The sequence below is a fragment of the Dendropsophus ebraccatus genome, chromosome 4 (genome assembly GCF_027789765.1).
Source record: "Dendropsophus ebraccatus isolate aDenEbr1 chromosome 4, aDenEbr1.pat, whole genome shotgun sequence".
In the NCBI taxonomy this organism is placed as follows: domain Eukaryota; kingdom Metazoa; phylum Chordata; class Amphibia; order Anura; family Hylidae; genus Dendropsophus; species Dendropsophus ebraccatus.
The window spans coordinates 16,033,456-16,043,455 of record NC_091457.1 but is presented as its reverse complement, the minus strand read 5'-3'; the positions used below and the strand labels follow the sequence as shown (position 1 = coordinate 16,043,455).

The 10,000-nt window shown below is 43.3% G+C and overlaps 1 protein-coding gene across 1 annotated transcript in view; it reads left to right on the top strand.

The window, feature by feature from the left end:
- The window catches only part of CD44 (CD44 molecule (IN blood group)), a 43,328-nt gene that overhangs the window by 27,161 nt on the left and 6,167 nt on the right, over positions 1 to 10,000 (top strand). The window contains exons 2-6 of the mRNA XM_069965160.1: positions 3,938 to 4,103; positions 5,119 to 5,258; positions 6,909 to 6,983; positions 7,603 to 7,929; positions 9,518 to 9,673. Of these exons, the coding sequence (XP_069821261.1) occupies positions 3,938 to 4,103; positions 5,119 to 5,258; positions 6,909 to 6,983; positions 7,603 to 7,929; positions 9,518 to 9,673 (864 nt within the window). The remainder of the gene's footprint in view (positions 1 to 3,937; positions 4,104 to 5,118; positions 5,259 to 6,908; positions 6,984 to 7,602; positions 7,930 to 9,517; positions 9,674 to 10,000) is intronic.

Below are 10,000 nucleotides of genomic sequence, written 5' to 3'. Positions count from 1 at the left end.
GTCCTGGCATATAGTGGCAGTCCTGACATGGAGGGGCAGTCCTGGCATATAGCGGCAGTCCCGGCATGTAACCTTCTGAACTGAGTAAGGGCCCTAATACATGGAGCGAAAATTGTCCGAATCAGGACGCTATCGCTCTGTGAGGACACTGGGGAACATGATCAGGTAGTATATATCACAGACAAGGCCTGAGGACACTGGGGAACATGATCAGGTAGTATATATCTTTATTGTTTACTATATACAGCAAGGATTGCACACACATCACTAATGATATACTGTATATATACACATAGGGGGGGAAATTTATCAAACATAGTGTAAAATGAAACTTGCTCAGTTGCCCCTAGCAACCAATCAGATTCCACCTTTCATTACTCACATTCTAAGTAGGTGGAATCTGATTGGTTGCTAGGGGCAACTGAGCCAATTCTTCTTTACACCAGTTTGATAAATCTCCTCCATAGCTTTTGCTGCATCATAAAAGAGCCATGTAGTAGGCTCTCTAAGCGAGCTCCATTCTACCAGATTGGCGCTCGCTTCTGCGGAATATCAGGCCGTGTAATACGGCCTTAAAAGTGGCCGTACACTTCCAATAACTGCTGGCTGAACATTCCTTCAGCTGACAATTATCTGTCCCATCTGGTCCCGTCCTCCCCATACACAGAAATTTGGCACATCTGAGTGTTCCTGTGTTCTCTATGAGAGGGGAAAGCCATAGCCATACAGATCTGATGCCGGCTTATCTCTCTGAGAACAAAGAGGTTGGGAGTTGATTTTCCATCAAGCTCGACCCCCTATGTCCACTGATATCATCTGTCAGAGGACTGTCCAGAGAGCCCCATACACCTTACGCTGATGGCCGAACCCACCAGGAGCAACAGGCACCACCAACAAAAGAGTAAAATGTATGGGGACCTTAAATTGTTGCTAAAATATTTCAGCATTTGGGGCCCCACCTTTAACTTCGCCCAGGGCCACATCTAGTCTAAAACCGGCCCTGCTCAGGATTCGTGTATAGCACCAGCCATGAAGCATTCCGGTCTAGTGTGTAATCTTTGCATATCCCCCCATCCCCAATGGATATAGCAATGTACACTGTTGTACTAAGAAAATGAAAGTATTGTTATTTGGCCACCAATCCCATCATTACCAAAGTTCATACTCTCCGTGTTTCTCCGAAAATAAGAAAGGGTCTTATATAATTTTTTCTCTGGAAAAAGGGCTAGGGCTTATTTTCGGAGAAACACAGTTATGTCCCCTACACTGTATCCCTACTCTATATGGTAGTTAGCCGCCATACTGTCCCACTGTTGTTAGGCAGCTATACTGTACGTTCACCTGTAGTTAGGCCTCCATACTGTATACCTCCCTTCCCCTCTGTAGTTATCCCCCATACTGTATAACCCCCCCTCTAGTTATCCCCCCATACTGTATAACCCCCTTCTAGTTTCCCCCATACTGTATACCCCCCTCTAATTATCCCCCATGCTGTATATCTCCCTACCCCTCTGTAGTTACCCCCCCCCATACTGTATAACCCCCCCCTCTGTAGTTATTCCCCCATACTGTATACCCCCCCCCCCCACTACAGTTGTTCTCCCATACTACATACCTCCCCCTTGTGAAGTAGTCCCCCATACTGTATACCTCCCTTATCTTCTGTGGTTATCCCCCCATACTGTATAACCCCCTCTGTAGTTCTTCCCTCATACTGTATACCCCCCCCCCTTTGCAGGAAGTCCCCATACTGTATACCTCTGCCCCTCTATAGTTGTTCTCCCATACTATATACCTCCTCCTTGTGTAGTAGTCCCCATACTGCATATCTTCCTCCCCCTCTCTAGTTGCCCATGTACCCCCCTTACATCCTCTTACCCCTCCTGAGCAGGTGGGGGCAGAGCATAACAAATCTGCCACTGATTGGCTGATCCTCAGCCTTGACCTAGGACATATATTTAGGGGTAGGGCTTATATTTGGGGGTAGGGCTTATATTTGGGGGTAGGGCTTGCATTTTGAGCCTACTCTAAAAAGCCTACGAAATGAAGCTAGGTCTAATTTTTAGGGATATGAATTGGTTAGACAGCACCAATTCATAATATTTAAGGTGATGACAGAAGCAGAGGGTAACATTATGCGTAAAACCTTAGATTTCCTATCCGTGGTGTAAGATTTCCTAAGGTTGAAGATGATGGGAAGATGATAACCATGCAATTCGCCCCTGACCCAACCGCTAACCTATACCCTGCTGTAAGGCTATCCCCTTAATGTTATGTAACCCAACCCAGACTCAGACCCATAGCCCCCAATGGGATTTCCTGACCCATGTGACTTGTACGAGGAAGCAGCTATCACAGTCACCGGAGACCCATGTAGTAAGTCATTGGTAGAGAGCGCATTGTTTGCCGGGGGTGACCCCTCCTTACCACACCGGCCGGTGACTCATCCGGAACCCGATCCTGGCAGTAGGCAGCTGTGGTGGAGGAGCATGCAGTCTGCATACAAAAGGGAAGCATCACAATCAGGGAATCCATGATACTAAATATATATATGTGTTCTTATATATATATATATATATATATATATATATATATATATATATATATCTGTATGAATGGAGCAAAGTTTGCAGTAAATATATATATATATATATATATATGTTCCTTAGTAAATGTTATGTTTCACAGCACTCGCTGAAAAGTGGAGACATTTATAGATAGAAACATGTAGCTATAATTTTTCAAAAGCGTTGTGGGTTCACATTCCTACCTGCTGTTGTGTACCGATCCGGAGTTACATCCTGTATTATACTCCAGAGCTGCACTCACTATTCTGCTGGTGGAGTCACTGTGTACATACATTACATTACTTATCCTGTACTGATCCTGAGTTACATCCTGTATTATACCCCAGAGCTGCACTCACTATTCTGCTGGTGGAGTCACTGTGTACATACATTACATTACTGATCCTGTACTGATCCTGAGTTACATCCTGTATTATACTCCAGAGCTGCACACAGGGCTGTATTACCAGCTGCTGCTGCCCTAGGCACTAAACCTGAAGACGCCCCATCTTCACGCCCCTATTGGCCATACCAGACCTGACCAATACCACCATACCCCCCACCCCCCTGGAAAAGACACCAGATTTACTGGCAAGTCTGAACGGGAGGAGGGAAACTAAAAAAATAAAAACAAAAAAATTGGTTTTTCTGTCCCCCTGCTCCCTGGTGCTGCCCCCCTGCAAGGTGCTGCCCTAGGCACCAGACCACAGGTGCCTAATGGTAAATACGGCCCTGGCTGCACTCACTATTCTGCTGGTGGGGTCACTGTGTACATACATTACATTACTGATCCTGTACTGATCCTGAGTTACATCCTGTATTATACTCCAGAGCTGCACTCACTATTCTGCTGGTGGGGTCACTGTGTACATACATTACATTACTGATCCTGAGTTACATCCTGTATTATACTCCAGAGCTGCACTCACTATTCTGCTGGTGGGGTCACTGTGTACATACATTACATTACTGATCCTGTACTGATCCTGAGTTACATCCTGTATTATACTCCAGAGCTGCACTCACTCTTCTGCTGGTGGGGTCACTGTGTACATATATTACATTACTTATCCTGTAGGGATCCTGAGTTACATCCTGTATTATACTCCAGAACTGCACTCACTATTCTGCTGGTGGGGTCACTGTGTACATATATTACATTACTGATCCTGTACTGATCCTGAGTTACATCCTGTATTATACTCCAGTGCTGCACTCACTATTCTGCTGGTGGAGTCACTGTGTACATACATTACATTACTGATCCTGTACTGATCCTGAGTTACATCCAGTATTATACTCCAGAGCTGCACTCACTATTCTGCTGGTGTGGTCACTCATTGTACTCACAGCCTTCTCTCTTTCTCCAGCTCCACTTATCAGCTGCCGGTTTATGGGTGTTTTCCATGTGGAGAAGGTTGCCAGGTACAGTCTGTATTATGAGGATGCCAGGAAGGCCTGCACTGACCTTGATGCCATCATTGCCACAAAGGAGCAAGTGGATAGAGCCCAAGGAGTTGGCTTTGAGACCTGCAGGTACAGTAACAGGCATAACCATAAGGACAGAAAGCTGAAGAACTTATACTACAGGGCTGCATATACTATCCTGCTGGTGGGGTCACTATGTACATACATTACATTACTGATTCTGTACTTATCCTGAGTTACATCCTTTATTATGCTCCAGAGCTGCACTCACTATTCTGCTGGTGGGGTCACTGTGTACATACATTACATTACTGATTCTGTACTGATCTTGAGTTACATCCTTTATTATGCTCCAGAGCTGCACTCACTATTCTGCTGGTGGGGTCACTGTGTACACACATTACATTGCTGATCCTGAGTTACTACCTGTATTATACTCCAGAGCTGCACTCACTATTCTGCTGGTGGGGTCACTGTGTACATACATTACATTACTGATCCTGTACTGATCCTGAGTTACATCCTGTATTATACTCCAGAGCTGCACTCACTATTCTGCTGGTGGGGTCACTGTGTACATACATTACATTACATTGCTGATCCTGTACTGATCCTGAGTTACATCCTGTATTATACTCCAGAGCTGCACTCACTATTCTGCTGGTGGGGTCACTGTGTACACACATTACATTGCTGATCCTGTACTGATCCTGAGTTACATCCTGTATAGTGATGAGCGAATGGTGAAATATTCGAATATTCGATTGAATATTCGATCCCATTAAAGTCTATGGGAACAAGTATTCGATTATCGAAAAACATCTATTCGATCACTTGGAGGTAAAAACCAGAAGCTGGGGGATTTGAACGCTTATCGAATATTTATCGAATATTCGGCGAACTATACAATAATATTCGATAGATCGAATACCTTACTGTTCGATCGAATATCTATTCGATCGAACAGTATTCGCTCATCACTAATCCCGTATTATACTCCAGAGCTGCACTCACTATTCTGCTGGTGTATTATTCTTACTTTCTTGTAAATTCTGAAAACCTGATGATTGATGAAGTAAATCGCATATCCCCACCCCCCCCTCTTCTCCCCCTCTCTCTGCAGGTATGGCTGGGTAGATAACGCCACGGTTGTCATCCCTCGTACCACTAGTAATCACATATGTGCTGCTGGCTACATTGGTGTCTATGTTCTTCATAGTAATTTGACAACCCCATATGATGTGTACTGCTACAACGCCTCAGGTCAGTCATGATGCCTGTTATGTCACATGTGTAGACAGGATCAATCTCTGCTCCTTCAATCTTGGTGGCACTTCTCACAACATAGTCAAGACAAACATTCAAGACGTGGGCGACTGGTTTGGGAGATAATGGATGAAAGCGTCCGTCATGTGTCATATATGTCTGTCCGTTACATTTATATATCAGTAACACGCTCACATTCAGCCAAGTATGTTACCCCCTTATGACAGCTGAGAAGAGGTTAAACAAATGCATATGTACAGTATGTTAAAGGAACTACACTTAAAGGGGTACTCCGGTAAAAAAAAATGTTATAGAGATTTGTAAATCCATTCTATTTAAAAATCTTAAGTCTTTCAGTACTTAGCAGCTGCTGTATGCCCTGCGGGAAGTGGTGTATTCTTTACAGTCTCTCTGCTGCAACCTCTGTCCGTGTCAGGAACTGTCCAGAGCAGGAGCAAATCCCCATAGAAAGCCTCTCAAGCTCTGGACAGTTCCTGACATGGACAGAGGTGGCAGCAGAGAGCAATGTGTCAGACTGGAAAGAATATACCACTTCCAGCAGGACATACAGCAGCTGATAAGTACTAGAAGGCTTGACATTCTTAATTAGAACTAATTTACAAATATTTATAACTGTCTATAACACCAGTGGGTTTGTAGACATTTTTTTTTTTTAACCGGAGAATTCCTTCATGGTTCTACTGAGCATGTGTGACCATCACCACTGCATACATTAGGTGGTCGTTCTAAGGGGGAACAAAAAGGACACCAGGGGGTGCCATAATAAGTATGTAAAATCAAAACTTTCCATTAAAAAACAAAAGTATTATTAATTCTTGGCACAACCCCTTTACCAAATAAAATTCTGGCCTCCTTCTCTTACCTCTAGGGGGAGCTTATGAGCTTACCAAATTTTATTATTGTATCTCTTTATTATTGAATCCATTATAAAATATTTTCGGAAATTAATCTGAAACTATTCTAAATAAAGTGTGAGGCTGGGTTCACACTACGTATATTTCAGTCAGTATTGTGGTCCTATTTGCCATTAAATGGCGGCCATCCACTCAATTTCAACATTGTGTGAACAGATCCTTTCTGTGTTTTTCATCCACTCCTGGTTTTGGTTGCAATATGAGGACCACAATACTGACTGAAATATACGTAGTGTGAACCCAGCCTTAAAGTGTTGTTCTACGATTTTAATATTGATACCGCCACCCACCCACAGACACACACTGATATTAGTACCCTATCTTAAGAATAGACCATCAGTATTAAAGACCAATAGAACCGCTTTAAAGGACATATCCAGAATTAGAAAAACGTAGTTTCTTTTATTCAAAAACAGCGCCACCCCTGCCTTCAGGTTGTGTGTGGTATTGCAACTTGGCTCTATTCATTTCAATGGAACTGAGCTTTAACACCACACCCTAACTGAAGACAAGAGTGGCACTGTTTCCTAGCTATAGCGGGAAGCTCTCGGAGACTAGATGAACCTATAATTTGATCCCTCTATGCCACACAGTATAGGCTCGATGTCTTTCAGTGCTTGTATATTTAGGCTTTTATGGCATAGGTAGAATTCAAATGTATTGAACTGTATTGAAATGATGCTAAAAAAAGTTTTTTTTAACCACTCTGTAGAAACAAGTGAGAAGAACTGTGAGAAGTATGACTACCAGAATAAGAGTGTGCAATCCTATGACCCCACTGAAGAAGGTCAGTCTTTATTTTACCAAAAATGGGAATATGTTCACACCAAACATAGCTCCACACACATACACTGTCATAGGCCAAATTACTTGCCTGGCCATAGATATAAATTATAACATTTTAGCATACTGCATACAGGTTACACATTGATCTCAATGATAAATCTGTATACAGTTTGATTTCAAGCTCCCCCTAGTGGTGGCCTCAGGAATCCATAATTTTTTTCCTATCGAGAACTCGGTTTCAGAAAAAACTGAGCTAATAGAGTTCTACCAAGCAGTAAAGCAAGTAGCATGCAACTATATAGTCACATGGTTGGTGTAGCCAACTCTTATTACAGTCTACAAGTACGATGACTACTTAAGAGATGGATAATAATCATAGATGAGTAGGGATGTAATAGAGAGAGATTTTTGGGGGTATCTTTGTGATCAGTAACTATCACCCTCCAGTATTAGTACTGGTGGGCTAGAAGACTTCATTGTCACTATTGAGTGATTCTATGAGATGGCTTTGCCCAATGTGTTCTGATGACAATTGCCCGTTAAGGAAAAGTAATCCCTAAATGTCCATAGGGAATACTATTCCTTTGTAAGTATCTCCTTGCTCTCTTCCCGCCTGTTAGGAGACATCAATGATTCTTCGTCCAGTAAAGTGAGTCCCACTCACCCTGGACATGACATAAGTTCATCATTATCTGAGCAAGTAGGTCTGTTTGAGGAAAGTACATTCGACCCTGTGATGACTACGGAACATCCAGAACATTCAGGTGACCACGTTGAAGAAGAAGAAGGGGGAGACACTAAGGGATCTAATGTAGACAACGACAATAACACTAATGAGCAGGACGGTTTCATCGAAGTACTCTCCACCGATGAAGGTGCTGACCACCATGGAGAGCATGGACCAGCTACAGATCCATCTGTTCAGCAGGAGACAGAATCTTTCAATGGTAGGAAGATGCCCTTCCTTAGTTTAATATAGTGTGTGAATCAAAGACAATGCAAAGGGCAAACACTTTGCATTATTAACATGATTTGTAGTACCGGTAGTTTGTAGATCTGTCGATGGTGGTGGTGGTGGTGATGATCATCTGGTGGTGACCCTCTGTCATAGTGGTGGTGGGCATAACTTAGTATTTGTCTTAAGTATAAGTTTACATTAGTAAAAGGTGAGTATTCAGGCATTTGATATTGGTAACTGCTGTAAAATATATATATAATGTCATCTATATAGTCAAAACTGACTTTTGGCCTTTGGTAAAAAGCAAACGTCAACCCCAACAAAGGGTAATATATAACCGATTTTCTGTAGAGTTGACTTTTATGTTGGTTTAGCATGACCTGATGGAGCACACATCCATGGAGTAAAGGGTTAGTAAGTACTTGCACCAGGCTCGGATCTGCTTTGCACACTTACCACCATAGAGGTTTGCCTTGTGAGCTTGACCATCACGTGTGGTTTTCCATGCCAACACACACAAGAGGCTGGGCTCTGCTTTGTTCACTGGCCATCAGATTGGGCTCTGCTTTGTATACTAGTCACCAGATCACCAGATGTGCTAGTATATTGTGCTCAACAATCAAGAGCCTTGAAGGACCGAGGCCACCAAAATGTACAATTTCTTGCATCTGTCTAGAAAATTTTTAAGAGACAATGTACAATGGACTTTCTGATCATGACATTTTATCAATAAGTTTTAAATACACCATAGTAGGAAGTGAATGGGTCCAAAGTTACCCCCAATGGGGGGGGGGGTCTTCTGCTGGACTCTTAAGACTAGTGTCAAGCAGACTTGCCAAACTCTTTGGGTTGAGCAACATACCCAGTAGTGTTTAGTGGACTTGCGGAACTGTTTGACATCGTTCTTCGAACCTAAACACTTGGTATTTGATTCCCAGTGGCTGTAGAAGTTGGAGCCCTGGAAAGCATGGGTACAACCATAGGCTGTAGTTTTGTTTTCCTGGCAGCCCTAGGGTGACATCCAACTTATTCAGCTGCTGGGGGTCAAATACCAAGGTTCGAAGAACGTTGCCAAACCCGAAGAGTTCGGCAAGTCCACTAAACACTACTTAAGGGGTATGTTGCTCAGCCTGAAGACTTTGGCAAGTCTGCTTGACGCTAGTCTTAAGAGTCCGGCAGAAGACAACCCCCTGTTAGGGGTAACTTTGGACCTATTCACTTCCTACTATGGAAAGGAAAAGGGGCAAGTCAATGGCCCAAGAATTATAAAAGTTATCCCTATAATGGAGTATATAAGTTCCAATCCAATTTGGCAGCCAAATTGTTCACTGGGCACTGTCCCCTCTGATAGCTTGTATTTATTGGTTTCCGATAGATCTTCGTACAGACCTTAGCTACGGGGCCTTCTATGTTGAGTCAAGCCTATAAATGAGATGCTACTGGACCCATACTAGTAGAGGTCCATTCTAACTAGTAATTGGTGCCCAATCACCGAGCAGCACAGTATCGGGCACAGTAATGGGCACTGGTCACGTGCTCTGCTAACCCATAATCACGTTTGTGTGTTTCCTCCACAGAAGGGATAAATTTGCAGGATCGCGACAAGGAGGTGATAAAAAAGAATCCAGACGCTAGCGAAGATGAAATTGGATCTCGGGATCCAGAATCAGGAACCGCAGAAGGGTCTTCAGGCTCCGAAAAGAGCAAGCATAAAAGAAGGGCAGCAGTTCCAGGTAAAGTGTTTCAAGCAAATGGGAGGTCTTGTCGGTAACCCTTTTGGAAGATGTTTTTTGCCTAGGGGCATGCCTATAAGGGGTCCTAAAGTAGCAGTCACTATGAGGCCCTGGTGCCTAAAGGGGTCACCAAAGTGGCCAGCATTATAAACAGTATATGATAGGTTGGGGGACCTAGGAGCCCTGGTGGAAAGTTACTTCTCTGACCATAAGTACAGCCTTTAGAAGGGCCCATGGCCTATGTACATAGGTGGTGCCTATTCTTTAAAAAGTGTGTCTGGTTATTGATGGAATATGCAGTCTTCCTGGCTGTATTACACTGCAGTA